This window comes from Sus scrofa, chromosome 14 (genome assembly GCF_054392235.1).
Source record: "Sus scrofa isolate SSC_HxYL_T2T_F1_AM1 chromosome 14, Sscrofa_HxYL_maternal_Yorkshire_Landrace_v2.0, whole genome shotgun sequence".
NCBI lineage: Eukaryota > Metazoa > Chordata > Mammalia > Artiodactyla > Suidae > Sus > Sus scrofa.
Genome location: NC_139396.1, coordinates 155,920,967 through 155,940,536, shown reverse-complemented (window position 1 = coordinate 155,940,536; position 19,570 = coordinate 155,920,967). Strand labels below are relative to the sequence as shown.

The following is a 19,570-nucleotide window of genomic DNA, read 5'->3' as shown; positions in this document are numbered from 1 at the left end:
GTGTGTGTAAATGAAAGAATGCCTCAGAAGCCATTAAATTCAAAATTTTAAAATATTGGGAAAAAAAAGTCCACTTAGAATTCCCAGAAAAAATATCGTGAAAAAAAAATTAACGTGAAATGAAGTCTGAAATGAAGTGAAAAAATTTATTGCTAATGTACTTGCTTTAAAAGATGTACTGGGAGTTCCTTTGGTGGCGCAATGGGTTAAAGATCTGGCATTATCACTGCTGTGGCTCAGGTCGCAGCTGTGGTGCGGGTTTGACCCCTCGCCCTGGAACTTGTGCAGACTGTGGTTGTGGCCAAAAAAAAAAAAAAAAAAAGGATCCCAGATGGAAATATGGGAATGCAAAAATAAATGAAGAATATATAGAAAGGTTAAATAAATCGGTTTATAAATATTCACCATACAAAACAATAATAGTAATGTCTTAGAAAATTTATGTATAGAATTAAAAATAATAATGACTCCTATTCCTAATTCTATACCATGCAGAATTTTGTATAAATTCACCAAAAGCTATATACCTAGAATTTCCTTAGAGCTGCTACTATTTGTAATAGTCCAAACTGGCAACTGCTCAAATGCCCATTAGCAATGAGATAGACAAATCAATCGTCCATCTTCAAAGTGGAATACTGTAAAGCAGTGAGAATGAAAGAAACCATAATATGAATTGTCAAAGACAAACCAAGCCTGAGCCAAAATGAGCAAAGGCTGTTTTATTGTAAACCTGGGGCAAGAGGACCCTCTGCTGTTGGTGTCACTTCGTCAGGAGTCAAAGGTGGCAGGAGGGAGAGTCAGCTCCTAGAGTGAAGAAAGGAGATACTAGGAGTTCCCGTCGTGGCTCAATGGTTGATGAATCCGGCTAGGAGCCATGGGGTTTCGGGTGGCGCAGTGGGTTAAGGATCTTGCATTGTTGTGAGCTGTGGTGTAGGTTGCACGCGGCTTGGATCCCGCGTTGCTGTGGCTCCGATTGGACCCGTAGCCTGGGAACCTCCATGTGCTGCAGGTGCGGCCCTAAAAGGACACAAAGCCAAAAAGAAAAAAAGAAAAAGAAAGGAAACACTAAGAGAGTCTGACTTCCAAGCATTCCTCGAAGACAGAGTTGTGGAAGTAGAGAAGACTTTCTAATTGGTCCTAAAATACTTTTAACCACCTGAGGCGACAGCAAAGGCGCCAGCTCCCTACTGGTTGGCAGAGGCAGTTCTGCCCCCATCAAATGGCCCACCGAGCGCAAGCGCAGAGGCCCCTATTCTGCTGCTCTGCCCCTCACTCTCCTCTAGGACATTGGCGAGCCTGTGCATGTTCCAAAGTATTGCGTGATCTCATCTCCCTCCATCTCTGAGATGCTTCTACTCCATAACGGAGAATAAGGGGATGAGGACATCATCAGATAATTCTAGAAAGGAGTACAAAGTTACCAGCAGAATTAAACTCAGAAAGGAACACCTGAGAAATTGGCTAGGTTGTAGGAGGAAGACAGGCTTAGCTGATGAAGTTTGAGGTCTGAATAATTTAGAGGCAGATGGGGGTGGGGTGGGAGACGAGGAGTCCAGCCACATGGAACTGTGTATGCAAAGGCCCTGAGGCAAGAGAGAGTGAGTATAAGCAGTGTCAGGACTTGAAAGCAAGAGCAAGGCAAACAAGAGGCGAGCAGGGGTCTTGTAGAGCATGATAAGGAACTTGGGCTTAATACTAAAATATTTTCAGCAGGGGATGGTATTTTTTTTTTTTTTCTTTGTGCTCTTTCTTTGGGCCGCTCCCGCGGCATATGGAGGTTCCCAGGCTAGGGGTCCAATCGGAGCTGTAGCCACTGGCCTACGCCAGAGCCACAGCAACGCAGGATCCGAGCCGCGTCTGCAACCTACACCACAGCTCACGGCAACGCCGGATGGTTAACCCACTGAGCAAGGGCAGGGACCGAACCCGCAACCTCATGGTTCCTAGTCGGATTCGTTAACCACTGTGCCATGACGGGAACTCCAGGGAATGGTATTTTAAGCAGGGAGGGACGTAATGTTTCATTAGAGAAGTAAGCGGGGGAGGTAGTTGCCAAGGATGACTCTGGGATTTGTTGCCCTGAGGTGGGGCAGGAGCTTTTCTGAGCCCAGGGCTCCCCGACTGAGGTGTGGAAGTGGATGAAATGTTATCAGTTGGTTCGGGCAGATTCAGTTTGAGACGTTGCTGAGACATTAAGTGGAGAGGTCAGGCAGAAGGGTGTGAGCTAGGTCTGCAGTTCCGAAGAGAGGGTAGAGCCACGTAGGTAAATCCATGTCCCTTCAAACATAAGTGTCAAATTTGGTCATAGTTGTTTTGTTTTTAAGGTTGAGAAATTGTTACCTTTTTTGGGGGGTAGTGCCCATGGCATGCAGACATTCCCAGGCAAGGGATCAAACCTGAGCCGCATCGGTGACAACTACCAAGTCCTTAAGCACCAGGCCACCAGGGAACTCCTGTTACTTGGTTTTCATTTCCTCTTTCCTCTCTCCTCTTTTCTTTGGAGAACCTGTTTTAATTTTTCTCCCCACCCCCTTCTCATTGTTTGCGTGTTTCTTTTGACTGCAAGGCTTCCTAAAGTCACAGCCTCCACCTGTGCAGGATACAGCCCTCACCTCTGCCAGCTGCCACGCTGGATCACTGTGCAGCCTTATCAGAGGGAAAACAGATGGCAAAGGAACTGCAGAGGCAAGTCATTTGGAAATGACTTGAATGTGGGAAACAGGTCGCTATTTTGGGTGAGGACAATTTTCCAGTGCAAAGGACATGAGCTGTTGCCCCGGTGCCTTGCAAAAAAGCGTGCTTAACGTGTCTTAATCTATAGGCATGGGCTCTGCTCCATCACCTCCTGAGGGGGACCGTGTTTTTGACAGATCCTGGCTCCCAGCAGGCACAAGAGAAAACGGGAGAAGGTTCAGCTGAAGGTTTGATTTCAAGCGCGTATAAAAGCACCTAGGATTAATTTTTGCAGCTAGTCCGTCCGATGAACGAGAATGAAGAGAACCAGCTGATCTTTCTAAAGAAACTTTAGTAGACAGTGTTGATTTGGATTAGAGACGGAGAACCTTACTGGGATCTCTCTGGGTCCTGGGTCCAGGATTTCACAGTAGGGAAACAAGGGTTTGCTTTAGCTGGTGGGATGGTCTCTACAAAATGTGCACATTGGGGCTTTGTTCCAATAGCTTAAAACAGTTCAAAGGAAGATGCTCAGGAAGACGAGCCTCTATTGCCTAACAGTTAATGTTGTTAAAAAAAAAAAAAAATCTGAGGCGGCGGTGGGGCACACGTGTTTTTCAGACGAAGGTCTTTTTCTTTGCCAAGGCTATCAAATGGACCTCCCCTCTGAGAAGTCAAATTATGGCTCTTTTCCCCTCTGTGTTTCTGTGCAGTAGGATGTGGTGACAGGGCTCTGGCCTTGGGCCCGGGTGTCGCTGGATTATTGCTGGGGGTTGAGGTGGGGGAATTGTCAGGTGGCTGTGACAGCCAAGGAGCAGCCTACTGTTTCTCAGAGGCTCTGGCTGCTCTTTTTGGGGCTGGTGGGACCTCGTTTATGGTCCCAAATCAGTTTTCCAGATGAAATTTCCGGATGCACTTGCCACTTTCACCGAGAGTATTTTCCACATGGACCTCTACTGCATGTGTGATGCAATGTTCCGGATAAACAAACGTGGAAGTACTCGTATGTCTTAATGTGTGGGACCAACTCGGGTGCTGGGGACCAGGCATTGTCCTAAGCGTTTAAAGGGGCTGAAACCATGTAATGCTTATGTTCATCCTTTAAACTTGCCGCTTTCATGATTCCCTTTTTATGGATGAATAATCTGTAGCAGAGCAGGGTCAGTTACCTGGCCAAGGCCACAGGGAAGTGAGCAGTGGAGCCAGGGTGTGACACAGTCCTGTCCAGCCCTGGGACCTGCGTTCCTTTTTGCTGCATCTCTGCCTGGAAGAGGCGTGTAGGCCCAGTGATATTTTGTTTTCTCTTAGGAGCGACTGGGTGACCTCCTACAAGGTCATGGTGAGCAATGACAGCCATACGTGGGTCACTGTGAAGAATGGATCTGGAGACATGGTGAGTCTCTCCTTCCCTCTGTGTCCTTGGGGTCCGGCTGGGCGGGGCTCTGCGGGGAGAAGCAGGGGGCGCCAGTCAGTGTTTGCACCTAGTTGTTGGCTGATTCCATGCCGATTCCAGCCAGCCATCCCGTCTGATGGATAATGACCCTCTTTCTATGTCCTGACACTCAGTACCAAGTGGCCCACATTTCGGGCTCATGTAGAATTCAGAGCCACTGGGATACAGTCTCTTCTGAGGCTCACAGGTCAGCTCTGGAAGATCAGGGGCACATGGGGTATGTGGGGGGCCTTCCAGCCATTCAGTTATAATAGTTCTCGAACTGCCTTTAACAACCCTGATTGTTCAGCTCCATGCTTCCCTCCAGGTTAGCCAGTTGGGTTCCTGCCACCCTCTGCCCCGAGTTCTCAAGGGCAAGTTCTTAACATGGTATCCAGTGCCCTCCGCAGTCTGACTGCAGCCCCGATTGCTTCAACCTTTCGCGTTCTTCACCGCCCCCTCTCCGCCAAACCCTGAATACACTCCTCTGTGCTCCGGTAAAAGGGAGCCAGTGGCTCTTCTTCCCCCGAATCCCCCCTGAATTCCCCTCCCGCCGCTGCTTCCTTTTCCTGAGAATCCCTGCCATCCCTACACGTCTAAGTAGTTTTCCTTTGAGGCCAATTCAAACAGCATCTCCTCCCCAGAGCTTTGCCTGGTCCTTTCCTTCTTCCAAAACCCCAAAGCTCTGGCGTTGTCTCTTTGGCCGTGGCCCTAGCAGATTTCACCTATGACACCTAAGGACGACCCTCCTCCACCCCCCCACCAGATGGGGGCTTCCTGGGGGCAGGGTCCAGGTCTGATCCCTTTCTTCTTCCCCCTCAATGCCCAGCTCGCTGTGGGTGTTCCTCAGAGAGACCTTGTGGAGCGAGTGAATCACGGACGCTTCCGTCCCTTGATAATCAGGCTCCAGAGGAGTCTCCTTTCTTCCCCTTGTTCATAAACAGATATTTGAAGGCAACAGTGAAAAGGAGATCCCTGTCCTCAACGAGCTGCCCGTCCCCCTGGTGGCACGCTACATTCGCATCAACCCCCAGTCTTGGTTTGATAATGGCAGCATCTGCATGAGGATGGAGATTCTGGGCTGCCCGCTGCCAGGTGAGTTTGCCCTTCCGCACTGCCTGCCTGAGGGGCGGGAGTGCTGATGGGCCGGTGCCTGGCCAGGGTGAGTAACAAGGCCCAATGATCTTCTTCTCACATACAAAAATACCACATCTATTGCAGGGTATTTAGAAAACATAGGTAAACAGAAAAGAAACCAAATAAAAATCACCCATGATCCCACTTAGAAATCCCACGGACGTTTGGGACATCAAAGCAATATGCCAAAGTAATATGACAAGTAGGTTTTGCCTCCTGGGATTTTAAGATGATGCATATTGACTCCTTAAAAAAGACACATGCACCCGCATGTTCATTGCAGCTCCATTCACAATAGCCAAGACAGGGAAACAACCCAAATGTCCATCAGCACATGACTTGGATTAGGAAGATGTGGTACATATACACAATGGAATACTACTCAGCCATAAAAAAGAATGACATAATGCCATTGGCAGCAACATGGATGGAACTAGAGATTCTCATACTGAGTGAAGTAAGTCAGAAAGAGAAAGACAAATACCATATGATATCACTTATATCTGGAATCTAATATACAGCACAAATGAACCTTTCCACAGAAAAGAAAATCATGGATTGCAGAATAGACTTGTGGTTGCCAAGGGGGAGGGGGAGGGAGTGGGATGGTTGGGGGGCTTGGGGTTCATAGATACAAACTCTTGCCTTTGGGATGGATTAGCAATGAGATCCTGCTGTGTAGCACTGGGAACTATGTCTAGTCACTTATGATGGAGCATGAGAATGTGAGAAAATAGAATGTGTACATGTATGTGTAATTGGGTCACCATGCTGTACAGTAGGAAAAAAATTGTATTAGGGAAATAACTATTAAAAAATAATAATAATTTTAAAAAAAGAAAAAAAAAGATGATGCATATTGAGTTCCCACTGTGGCTCAGTGGGTTAAGAACCCGACTAGTGTCCATGAGGATGCAAAGTTGATCCCTGGCCTCGCTCAGTGAGGCCAGGGATCCAGCACTACCAGGAACTGTGTCATAGGTCACAGGTGCAGTTGGATCCAGCATTGCCGTGGCTGTGGAGTAAACTGGCAGCTGCAGCTCCAGTTCAGTCCCTGACCCAGGAACTTCCATATACCGCAGATGTGGCCTTAAAAAAAAGATAATGCATGGTTCCGGGTTGAAAATTCACTCAACACTACCACTCCGAAGTGGGCAAAAGAAAGTGACAGAAACATTTTTTTTAGGTAATGTGTTTCATTGCCCTTGAATGCTCCTGCTACACCGGGCGGGGGAAGTGCTGGAAGGTAATTTTAAACTTGACCATGTGCCTGGTCTCTTTCTGTTTTGGTAGCTTCACTCAAGTGCCTTTGTCTTTGGGTAAATACTTGCTTCTTTAGGTTGTATTCCTCCTGCCCTGTTTTCACGTGATGGAATCTGGGCACAGCCCCGGGGTGACAGGAAGATGGATGGATCCTTGCTGGTGTCAGTCTGGACAGGCTGACCTGGTCGGGCTTGCTGCTCTGTTGGCCTTTCAGAGCTTCTGACTTTGTGCCCACGGGGAGCCTGTACGTGGCAGCCTCTTCATCCTAACCAGACAGCTCCAGAGCAGGAAGCTGGCCTCCAGAACATTCCTAAGGCCCTTCATGAGGGCCTCTAGGCGTTTTGGCCTTTCTCTCCACCCACTATCCGGCCGTAGCGAGGAGCTTTCTCCTCTAGGGAAGCCTCACTTCTCCTGTCTGGTGTGAGATTCAGGCCTTGCTCCCTCTGGTTCCCCTGCCAGGGGGAAGGGTACCACCAGCTCTGATGCTCCCAGGAGCCACTCTATCCATCATGCTATTTCTATAGCCATCCTGCCCTGCCATGAACTTACACTTCCTGAGCTTACTTGCTTCCTTTTTTTTTTTTTTTTTTTTTGGTCTTTTTAGGGCTGCACTCACAGCACATGGAAGTTCCCAGGCTAGGGGTCGAATCAAAGCTGCAGCTGAAGCCTACACCACAGCCATAGCAATACCGAATCTGAGCCGCACCTGTGACTGACGCCGCAACTTGCCGCCACACTGGATCCTTAACCCACTGAGTGAGGCCAGGGCTTGAACTCACATCCTCAGGGGCACTATGTTGGGTTCTTAACCCACGGAGGCACAGTAGAAAGGCCAGTGTGTGTGTGTTTTCAAGGCCGACCCAGGGGGAATGTTGAAGACTTCCTGGTTGGGGTCCGGGCCTCCTTTTGTGGCTGGTTCATCCTAGGATGCCAGTCTCAGGTGGCCACCCGCTGCTGGCCGGGGCCTGCTGGGCTTTCCTGGGCTCGCTGAGTCTGCACGACAGGCGCGGGCGGGGGTCTGTGAGGCCCTCTCGGTGCCAGTTTGCTCAGCGCAGCCCAGTCTGCCTGCTTTAACGGGCGCGGTCACAGTTTCTCTCTGAGGCCAGGAATTCATCTGTTGATGGTTAAAGGGCAGAGGGCAGCCTGTGAGAGTCTCATGAAATAAATATTTTCCTGTGAAGTTATTCTTGGTGTGTGTGTGTGTGTTTGAAGATAGGTCCTGGGGGCAATTTAAACACAAAGAGAGAGTGCCAGCGTGAAATCTGGACGGGGTTCAAGTATGGACTTGAAATGGTTCTATTTTCCAACCCCGAGTATTTAGGGCCATCTTTCTTCTAGAAGTTACAGAGCAGCCTGCCCAGAGGGGAGCTGGCTTTTGAGCACACCGCCTGGTGGTGGTCCCATCCGTGGGCCTGGGGTGGCATAGGGACCCCCCCCCAAGTCCATGTGGGTAAATCCATCTTGTCTGGTTGCCTTACTTTTGACACGGTTCCTTTGTGTGAGCTGATGAGGCCGCAGGCAGAGGTCACCCAACCAGCTCAGCCACTCAAACCCAAGGCGACCTGTGCTCTAAATGTAGCCACCCAGAGTCTGTTCTTCCTGGAGCTCTTGCTTATGAAAAATTCATTTACCTTTGCTTCTGCTTCTCTTTGTTCTGTCCTGTCTTCCTGTGAACTTTCAGCTGGGGGCGAAGGAAGGAGATGATTCTTTTTAAGTCTTCATGAAAAGTGTTTCCAGACATTTTTGAACTGGAAAATGAACTACCCTATACCATGGACAGCTAATAGGATTTTTAAAGCTCAAAACTAATAGAGAAGGGGGAGTGCCGTTTAGTGGTTGTAGTTTCCGTCTTGCAAGATGAGAAAGTTCTAGCGCTCTCGTTCTACAACAGGGTGAATATTTCACATCACTCCCCTGTACTCTTCAAAATGGTTAAGATGGGACATTATAGGTGGTGTATTTTACTCAGATTAAAAATTGTTTTCGTTCAAGGAAATCTTTTAAATGTTCAGTTTTTAAGAAGTAAAAGCAAAGCCTGTTCCCCATTTCGGACTAAGGATCTACGCATATCAGACGCTGGGAGGACCTTCTTAAGATGCATTTTTAATGCTGAAGGGTTCATGTTGAGGCACACACAGATGAATCCCAGACCACAGCGGTGGTGGTTTCCGAGCAGTTTGCTATTGCAAACACCACATTTTGCTCTGCCTGGTTCTGGAAGGGGCCCGGTTGTCCTGCACGTGATTGCCCCACAGGGTGCCAGGGTCCTGGGAAGTGACCTGCGGTGTGTGGTGTGGTGATGCCTGAGCCCTCACTGCTGCGCTGCAGCTTCGATGACGCGTGGGTGACTCTGACCTCTTTTAGGAAAGACCCCGCTTCACCCACCTGGTCTTCCTGGCTGACGGCCTGAGAGACCAGCCTTTCTCTGCGGGGGCGGCGGGGGGCAGGGGAGCGTTCAGGGTCTTGGATTCGACTCAGAGGAGCCTGCGGAGAGCCTTCCAGAGACCTGTGACAAGGAGCTTGTGTCCCTCAAGCACAGAGATGCTCCTGGAGGGAAGCAGCCTTGAGTCATTCCTTTGGGTGGCCAGGACCTGCTGAAATGCTGTGTCTCCTTTCTTTGACTATATAGACCCTCCAGTCATTAGCCCCTGAGAAAATGTCTTCATTTAACATGTTAACTTTTTAAATTAATTTAACATTAATTCATTCATTTAATGTTTTTAATTAAGACCACCACCAATCCTGCTGAACGGTAATCGTGTTTCAGCCCACCCTACGCCCTCTCATCAATACGTCTAAATTGGGGGACGTTTGAGTTCTACTGGGTCAGCAGAGCGACAAGGATCTTTTAAATCTATTTGTGTTGCTACCTTCTCCTTTGCTTCAGAAGTCAGGTCACAGCCCGCCCCCGCTCCCCCTGCCCAAAGGAACCTCAGAACATGACTGCATTTGGAAAGAGCGTCTTTGTGATTAGTTAAGATGAGGTCGTACGGGGTGAGGCTGGGCCCTGGATCCAATAACTGGTGTCCTTAAGAAGAGAAAACAGAGACACAGAGACAAACAGGGAGGAGGCCACGTGATGACAGAGCCAGAATTGGGAGCGATGTGGCTACAAGCCAAGGATTGCCAGCAACCTCCAGAAACTAGGAAGATACTAGGGAGCATTATGGAAAGTGGGGTCCTGCTGCTCACCGCTCTAAAGCCACTGAAGAGGCAAGGTTGGTGGAAAGGAAAGTTTGCTTTATTTCAGAGGCCGGCAACGGAGGGAGGCTGGTGGACTCCTGTCCAAAGGCTGGCTCCCCACCATTGGCAACCAGCGGGCAAGAGCTTTTCTAGGAGGAGGGAGGGGCTGCGTGCATCACCTTGATTTATTATTATTATTTTTTTGTCTTTTCAGAACTGCACCTGTGGCATATGGAGGTTGCCAGGCTAGGGGTTGAATTGGAGCTATAGCCGCTGGGCTACGCACCATAGCCACAGCAACACCAAATCTGAACCACATCTTCAACCTACACCACAGCTCACAGCATCTCCTGATGCTTAATCCTCATGGATGCTAGTCAGATTCATTTCTGCTGTGCCAGGACAGGAACTCCCATCTTGATTGTTTTAAGTACAGTTTATCTTCAATTCCAGGGTCACTTTGTTCCCCTTTCCCTGAGGGCAGTTCTCACAATTGTGGCAGCTTTTGTCATGGCTACAGTCTGGTCATCAAGTAGTTAACCTCTTCCACCTGGTGGGAGTTTCAGTATTTACAAGGCAGCTCACAAGATATGGCTCAGAATACCATCTATAGCCCTTGAGAAGGAACCGAAAGTCCTTGACTTTGATTAATGACTGAACTATTATTGTTTGGTCTCATTTGACTATTTTCCTTTGCATCTGCATTTTCTCACTTCTCTGATTAAACTTGTTCTTTGACTGAGTTTTTCCTACAGACCAAAGGCAGGCGAAGGATAAGGCATGGGAAGGACCATAGGGTCCTGCTCCGTGTCACAGGGATCTTCCCTAGAGCCTTTAAAGTGCAGGTCCTTGCTGACACCTTGATTTCAGACTTCCATCCTTCAGAATTGTGAGACAATAAATGTGCTTTAAGCCGCCTAGTTTATGACACTTTGTTATGGCAGCTCTAGGGAGCCAGTATACTAACAAACCCAAAGATGGCAGATGACGTTATGTTCCATAATTATCCTCAATCCTGAGTTTGTGGTTTTCATCTGCCACCCCCTCCGCTCTCCTCTCCATTCTCTGTTCTGCTATAACATTAGGTAAATAGCATCATAGCATAAAGTAAGCCTTTTCTCAGAGGTCCTCCAGGACCTAGAAAGATGTTATCTTTTTTTGTAACTAGTCCTTCCTAAATAATTTGATTAGAATATCTATCCATCCATCCATCCATCATCCATCCATCTATCCATCCCTCATTCATTCTTGTATCAAACACTTCGGGGATACCTGTTCTGAGCCAGGGGCAGGGATTCTGACATAAGATGCCACAATGGCTGCTCCCAGAGCCCTCACAGCACAGTGAGGGAGACGTGTGGGCATCTTTTCCCCGGTGAATCCCTCTCAATTCAGGAGGCTCCAGCGCTGCTGGCTGCAGCCTGTCCTCACCCTTACCCTTCTGAGTTTAAATAAAAGTGTGATTTCTCTTCTTTGTCCAACTGCCCCTATGTTGATGATCCTAGGAAACTGTAAAAAAAAAAAAGCAACACTTTTGGAAATTGTATTTCCTGACAGTTTCTCCTGTCAGTCAGGCTGCAAATTAGCCCTGGGACTCTCTGGAGAAGCAGCGCCGGCCAAGAAATCAGAGTTTCCCGGACTTGGGCGACCAGCCTGGTGGAGATGCTGTGGGATAGGGTCAGTGAGATGGGGCAGAAAGGAAATAAGCACCAACGATGTGCTGCTCCCTCTTCAGAGCCACGTGGAGCCCTGGGTTTGATGCTTTCACTGACAGTAATGACCTTGGATCAAAACGGGCTCTGCCAGGGGGTCCGTGTCTCCCTCTTGCCCCTCTTGGAGTGCCCTTGTCATAAGGACAGTCAGATGGGCATGGACAAGTGTGCCTTCTTCTCATCAGGGAGCCAGCTCTTTGCAGAAGGGGTTTGGTGTTCTTTGCATATGGTAGCAGGTCATCTGTGCTCAGGAGTCGGGGGGGCTGGGGGTGTCAGGGCCGAGGGGGGTCACAAGGCCATGGCGATGTGCCTTTCCTTGGGTGAAGGGCTGGCCTCACGGCAGGTAAAGAAAGATATGCTGTGGCTGCATTTCTGGTGTCCTCCTTATTCCTCGGAGAGCACTTTGAAGCCAGCAATTTTTTTTTTAATGAGATGGAAGTCATGTAACGAACAATTCAATGTTTTAAAGAATACGGTGCAGTGCTTTTTAGTGTATTCACACGGTTGGGAGATCACCGGCTCTCTCTCGTTGTAGAACTTTGTCCTGGACCCCAAAACACCCTGGATGCACTGAGTAATCCCTTCTGGATCCCCCTCTACCATCCCCTGGTGACCTCTAAAATGCTGTGTCGCTACGTATTTGCCTGTTCTGGATTAATCCTAGCAAAGGGGTCATGAGCTCCATGAGCCCCCTTTCCAGCAAACATAGCCTTTCCTCTCCCAGCTGAGCACCCGCTACTGTCAAGCAACACCCGAGCCCTGGGAGCAGCCAACAGCAAAGCAGAATGGTCCCGGAACCTTGGTATTCCCTGGGTGTCCAGTAGTGGGGTTTGGTCTGGGGTTATTACCACCCTGTGTAGTGAGCTGGCGCCTGATTTGGGATGAACAGGGCCAGTGTCCGCAGCAGCGAGGAGACAGGAATTTCCTAGAGCTGCCATGACAAAGTACCCAAAACCGAATGGCTTAGAATAACGCAGTTATCATCTCACAGTTCCAGAGGCTAGAAGGCCAAGGTTAAGGTGCGCAGGGCTGGTTCCTTCTGAGGCCGGGAGGGAGCATCTGTTCCTGGCCTCTCCCCCATCTCCTAGTGGTTTGCTGTCTAATTTTTGACATCCCTCCATTGGCAGATGCATCTCCCGATCTCCTGTCACATGGGGTCTGCCACCCTTGTGTCCCCTGCTGCTTCTCTCTGCATTCGCATTTCCCCTTTCGAGAGACATGGTGATCACGGAATAGGGCCCACCTTCACGACCTCACTTAAACTTGATAACCTCTGTAAAAACCCTCTCTCCAAATAAGGTCACGTCCTAAGTTCCTCGGGGCCAGGATGCCGACCTGTCTTTTTGAAGGAAGGACGTCATTCAAGCCCAGACAGGCCTTATGAGTGGACCTGTGGGGAATGAGCAGGATTTTGAGTCGTTCAATAAGGGAAGTAAAGTTGGGAGGATGATTGGAGGCCTCACGTGCCCTCTCTGGACTTTGTCAAGTCCCGTGACTAAGGTTTTTCAGAAGGATTTCGCTGGTTTTCAGTGCATCTGCTGCCCTTTTTTTTTTTTTTTTTTTTTTTAAACTGCCACAACTGTAGCATATGGAAGTTCCCAGGCTACAGGGTCGGGGTCAAATTGGAGCTGTCACCTCTGGCCTACACCACAGCCACAGCAACTCCAGATCTGAGCCGCATCTGTGATCTACACCACACCTCATGGCAAGGCTGGCTCCTTAACCCCATGAGCGAGGCCGGGGATTGAACCTGTGTCCTCGTGGTTACTAGTCGGGTTCTTAACCCACTGAACCATGACAAGAACTCCTCAGTACATCTGATAGATAAAACCAGCCACATGAAAAGAAGCAGGAGCCATCCGCCAGAGCTCCATCTGTGAGGATAAAGGCCTTGCAGACTGAATCAGGGCTTCTGCTGTTTCAAATGTCACGAGTCCCACTCCAATTAGCTTAAGTAAGGTGGGGCGGGGAGCGGAATTTCAGCTCCCAGAAATGAAAGTTCCGGGGTAGATCTGACTCTGGCTTCAGGCAGGAAGAGGTCTAGGATCTCAGGGCCTTCTTGGGGCAGTCAGGCTCCCCCCATCACCACCTTGCCGGCAAGAAGCTTGGCCACTAACACCCCACTCACCCACCACGTGAGTGCCTCCAGCAGGAGACTGCCCTCCTGTCACTGTGGGAGCAAAGCCGTCTTATCAGCCCAACTGGGATCCTAGAATCATCTCTGAGCCAGTGACTGTGGCCAGAGGATGCATATTTTAATTGGCTGGACCTGGGTCACACACCCGTACCTGTGAGTGATGAGCAAAGCAATTCCATCAGAACCATCTGAAATATGGAGAAACAGGAGAAAGGGATTCTGTTGTCCACAGAAGGAGAAGGGGGACAGTGGGTTTGGCTGACTAACTGGCTCTGTCTGCAGACTCTGGGCTCTGATGGAGCAGGGCTTAGGTCTCACTTATTACCTACAGTCTTGGCCCCTAATAGGTTCTCAGTACAACTTCTTTATCCAATCAGGGGGATTCTCACTGTGGCACCATGGCACCATGGGTGGGTGGTTAGTGACCCTGCATTTGCTGCAGCTACAGCTTGAGTTTGGATTTGTCCCCTGGCCGGGGAACTTCCATACGCTATGGAGTGTGGCAGGAAAAGAAAAAAAAACTTTCTCCAATCAGAATAAGTGGACAAGTAAAGAAGTATTTGCTCAAAAAATGGGAGACGAAGTTGTGAAAAATGCTCACCTGTGGTTCTGAGACAGTCTTGGAACTTTTACCCAATTGTGGAGCCCTTCCGTATGTAGAGTTCTGGGTTTTTCTTCAATCTCCTTTAAGAACACCAGTCAGGGAGTTCCCGTCGTGGCGCAGTGGTTAACGAATCTGACTAGGAACCATGAGGTTGCGGGTTCGGTCCCCACCCTTGCTCAGTGGGTTAACGATCCGGCGTTGCTGTGAGCTGTGGTGTAGGTCGCAGATGCGGCTCAGATCCCGAGTTGCTGTGGCTCTGGCGTAGGCTGGTGGCTACAGCTCCGATTGGACCCCTAGCCTGGGAACCTCCATATGCCATGGGAGCGGCCCAAGAAATGGCAAAAAGACAAAAAAAAAAAAAAAAAAGTCTACAAACAATAAATGCTGGAGAGGATGTGGAGAAAAGGGAACTCTATTACACTGTTGGTAGGAATATAAATTCGTGCAACTACTATGGAAAACTATAATTCTTTCCTTAAAAAACTAAATATAGAGCTGCCACATGATCCAGCAGTCACACTTCTGGGCATATATCTGGCGAAAACCGTAATTCAAGAAGATACATGCATCCCTATGTTCATGGCAGTGCTGTTCACAATAGCCAAGACATGGAAGCAACCTAAATGTCCATCGACAGATGAACGAATAAAGAAGATGTGGTGCATATATGCAAAGCAATACTACTCAGCCATAAAAAGAACACAATAATGCCATTTAGAGCAGCGTGGATGGACCTAGCGATTATCATGCTAAATCAAGTAAGACAGAAAAAGGCGAATACCATATGACATCACTTCGATGTGGAATCTAATAAAAATGATACAAAAGAACTTATTTATAAAACAGAAACAAACTCACAGATTTTGAGCTCAAGTTCATAGTCACCAAAGGGGAAACATAGGGGGGTAGGGATAAATGAGGAGTTTAGAAGTAACATATACACACTACTGCATATCCAATAGATAACTAACTAACAAGGACCTATGTATAGCACAGGGAACTCTTTTCAATGTTCCGTAATAACCCATATGGGAAAAAAGCATGGATATATGTATAGGTATAACTGATTCACTGTGCTATACACCTGAAACTAATACAGCACTGTAAGTCAACCATACTCCGACAAAATTAAGAAAAAAAAAAAAAAGAACCTCCAAGGCATAACTTGTGTTTGAAGACAAAAGGGACTTTCCAGAAGAGTTTCCAAAGAGGCCCCTAGAACTTGGGGGATGTTGAATAGCTTTTAGGAAACAGCAGGTGGGTAAGTTAAGTGTAAATTAACGTGGAAATGTGCTTCCCCTTGAAAAGGCCAGGTTTGGAAAGCAAAGGGCAGGTGGCTTGCCTGAGGGTGTTGTCGGCCTGTACTCCCCAAAGGAGAGCTTGGAACTTTTGTAACTGGGGGGCCTTTGTCAAGCGAGAATTGCTTTTGCCCTTTTCCCTGAACAGAATGCCACTTTTCCCTCCCACATTATTTCTCTTTCAGTAGTGGTTATTTGTTTCTCATAGCGTTACTGGAAAACCTTTGGTGAATATTAAAAACAGTCTTTGTGGTGTTTGGATCTAAATGTGAGTTTCAGCTTCTTGCATGTGACCCCAGTTCTCGGGGGCGAAATCAGCCTTGAAGGGAACCCTGGCAGGCAGGTTCCATTGTGACAGTCACCACCTGTGGCTGTGGGACGCAGGCTGGCAGCAGGTTCAGGTGATGGCAGATGTGTGTAATGTGCCCCAAGGACCTCAGCCCTGCTGCCAGTGTCCTCAGTACTTTAACCTGAGGCTTCTCGAACTTCTGGGTTTTTTAAAAATATGAATTCTGATTCCGTAGACCTAGGCTGGGTCTGACAAGCAATGGATGCCCCTGGTCTGTGGCCACATTTGGTGACACGAATTAAGACCCCCTGCTTCTATTACCACTGGGAACAGATATTTGTCCCTCCATCACCCACCACCGCCACTGCCTCCAGAATCATCATTTGAGCCTCTTGGATCAAACAGCTGCTGTGGTTCCAACTTTGCTCATGTGGTTTTTGGTTAGTAGGTTGACCTGTCTAAAGCACCACATTCTCTCAACATTTTGGGGAGATCTGAGCTGGCCAGGATTTCTGGCTGCATAGAGATGATGGAGATGGAGGTTGGGATGGAGATGCAGACAGGGATGGAGATGAAGATGCAGGTGGGATGGAGATGGAGATGCAGACGGGGATGAGGATGGCGATACAGATGGGGGTGGAGATGGAGATGCAGATGGGGATGGAGATGGCAAGCCTGGCTGAAGCTCTGTAAGCCTCACTACTTTTTGTCAGGTCAGGACAAAGTCCTCAGGGCCCACTGGGTGCCCCTTCCCTCTTATCCTTCTCACTCTTACTGTTCCATGCCCCCCTCCTTTCTTCTGTGTGCTCTTTATTGTTTTGCTTCTAGGAATTAAAGGAAAAAGTCAGTTTATATGGAAGAGAATCAGATCAAGAGCAGAATCTCCTCCGCTTGACCCCCAGTCCCCAGGGGTCCCCACTGCTGATGCATCCTGATAATGTCTGTTTGGGTGCTTTGGCTCCAACAACAGAAATTCCAGCTCCCACTGGCTTAGCAGTTCAGGGAATTCTTTGTCTCATGTGATTGAAAGTCCCAAGGGAAGGTGATGGGCACCCGGGATTGGTTCACTCAGTAGCTCCTGGTACTGGGGATTCTCTCTGTCCTGTACTCCGGAAAGACTCTCACTCACTCCTCTGTGCCATTATAGTCCTTCCTTTCAACCTGGACCAGTAAGAGTGGCTGGGCTGCTGTGCTCTGATTGGCTTAGACCAATCATGTTGGACCCTTGGAGCTGGGGGCATGAGGTCATTTTTCTCTAAGTGGAGAAGTGGGGCTTCTCAAACAACACAGCATTTCTGTTAGGAAGGAGGAAAGTGGATTTAATGCTGGATGAGCAACTGACAGTGTCAACCACACTACAGAAAATTTCTATATAGTTGTGATATTTATTCATTTGTTCATTCACTCATTCCTTCATTCATTTAATGTGACAATTTCCCAGGCACTAATACTAACAATAAACCAGTGAGGGAGGTACCAGTGTTCCCCTGTTTTGGGGTGAAGATACTAAGGCAAAAATGGCTCCCATGACTTAGCCAAGGTCACATAGCACATAAGTAGAAGAGCAGAGATTGGAACCTAGGCATTCTGGCTCCAGATCCAGGCTCTCCCCACTGGGTAGTTCTGACTCTTAAGATGCTTCTGGAAAGTTTGCCCTCTGACCTCTGTGTGAATGTTAGAAACGACACTGGGCTGTGTTCCACATGAATCAGGCACCTAACAGAGCCACCACAAATAATTGAATGATGGGAGTGAATTCAAAACCATATTTCTGTCCCTAGATCCAAATAACTATTATCACCGACGGAATGAAATGACCACCACTGATGACCTGGATTTTAAGCACCACAACTATAAGGAAATGCGTCAGGTAAGAGGCACAATTTTCAAAAAGAAATCTGCCATGTGCCCAGAAGCACATAGATTTGAGATTTGGGGTTGTTTCTGGTTTTTTGTCTTTTTTAGGGCCACGCCCACAGCATATGAAAGTTCCCAGGCTAGGGAGTCCAATCAGAGCTGCAGCTGCTGGCCTATGGCACAGCCACAGCAATGCCAGATCCGAGCTGTCTCTGTGACCTACACCACAGCTCATGGCAATGCTGGAGCCTTAACCCGCTGAGCAAGGCCAGGGATCAAACCTGCATCCTCATGGATACTAATTGGGTTCATTACTGCTGAGCCACAATGGGAACTCCTAGGTTTTGGGGTTTTATGGTTTTGTTGAAGCCACACTAAATACTTGTAGTTTCGAGGTTGAGAATATTTTGTTGGGGTTCAGGTCCCCAAAGGAAGCCTCCTTCACCAGCAAGTGATTGAAGCAAAATATGAACCCAGACCTTATGATTTAATACTGGAATTCTTCTTTCTACACTGTTGGTGGGAATGTAAATCAGTGCAGCCACTGTGGAAAACAGTACAGAGTTTCCTTAGGAAACTAAAAATCGAGCAGCCATGTGATCCAGCATTTCCACTCTTGGGTATATATCAAAATATCCAAAAAAAAAAAAAAAAAACCCTTTACCCCAGTGTTTATAGCAGCGTGGCTTACAACCGTCAAGACATAGAAACGACCCAAGTGCCCATCAGCAGACAATTGGCTTAAGATGTCATGGATAGACCTAGAGAATATTATACTTCCTGAAGTAGGTCCGACAGAGAAAGACAACTGTGTTATGACATCACTTATATGTGGAATCTAAAAAATAATACCCAAGAACGTATATACAGAACTGCAACAGACGGGCATGGAAAACCAACTATGGCTACCAAAGGGCAAAGGGAGGGGTGAGTTAGGAGCATGGGATTAACACGCACCCATTACTATACCCAAAAGAGGTAAGTACCAAGGATTTCCTGTAGAGCACAGGGAATTACATTTGATATTTCGTAATCACCTGTAATCGAAAATCATCTGAAAAGATAGATACGTAACTGAATCACTTTGCTGGACTCCCGAGATGAACGCAATGCCGTTCGTCAATTACACTTCAATTAAAACAATTCTCAGTTCTCAAGGGTCACTGGGCACTTGACTGACATCCGCTAACTTACGGATGTCAGTCACGCGCAGAGTCGAAGAAGGAAGAGGATCTAGAAAAACACTGATAACAGTCATCGCAGGACCTACACCTACGGCCTGCATCGCTTTTCCCACATTAACCATTCATCTGCATTAACCCATCTGTCCCTTTAACCACCCTAGGAGGCCAAGGCTGTCGTCCTTGTCCTGCGAGGGAGAAACTGAGTCACTGAGGGAATACATGACACCCCCCTTGTTATTCTGATTCTTGGTTCAGAAAAATCCCCCTGCTTGAACCCTGACTCAGGCCAATTAAAGCAGAATCCTTAGGAGAAGGGCTTGGACGTCTAACTTTTTTAAAGCGTTCCTTGTGGTTCTCACGTATAGGCAGGCTTCCGAACAACTGGTTGATACCTTTGTGGTTCTTAGTACTTTCGTACCATTAGGAGGAGAAGAATCCTCCATGAGACTGGCCCCAGATTTAATTACAGAAATCTAGTAATCCTGAGCTATTGACCGCATTTGCGTACTGGGTGTGGAATTGGGAAGGGCCCAGTGTTTACTGGACAGGCTGCAAGAGCCGACCCTATGCTTTGCTGTGAAATCCTGATCAGCGTTTGCTTCCAGCCTGGGGCTCGAAAGAGCAGGAAAGTGCTGGCAACTCCTTAGATATGAGAATATCTAAGAAACTGTTTGAAGAGACAGAACAAAGAAGTGTCTTCACACATGAATTTAATGAACCAACTGTTCGCCAAGGCCAAATTAACATTGGCTCAAAGCAAGCCCTCATAGATGCTGAGGGAGGGGACCAGCCACCTGC

General features: G+C 48.0%; 1 protein-coding gene across 4 annotated transcripts in view; it reads left to right on the top strand.

The window, feature by feature from the left end:
* CPXM2 (carboxypeptidase X, M14 family member 2) overlaps nucleotides 1–19,570 on the top strand; it is a 146,514-nt gene that overhangs the window by 95,744 nt on the left and 31,200 nt on the right. For all 4 annotated transcript variants that reach the window (XM_013983827.3, XM_021073605.2, XM_013983826.3 and 1 more), the window contains 3 exons: nucleotides 3,985–4,069; nucleotides 5,053–5,203; nucleotides 17,513–17,601. In XM_013983827.3, coding sequence (XP_013839281.1) covers nucleotides 3,985–4,069; nucleotides 5,053–5,203; nucleotides 17,513–17,601 — 325 coding nt within the window. The remainder of the gene's footprint in view (nucleotides 1–3,984; nucleotides 4,070–5,052; nucleotides 5,204–17,512; nucleotides 17,602–19,570) is intronic.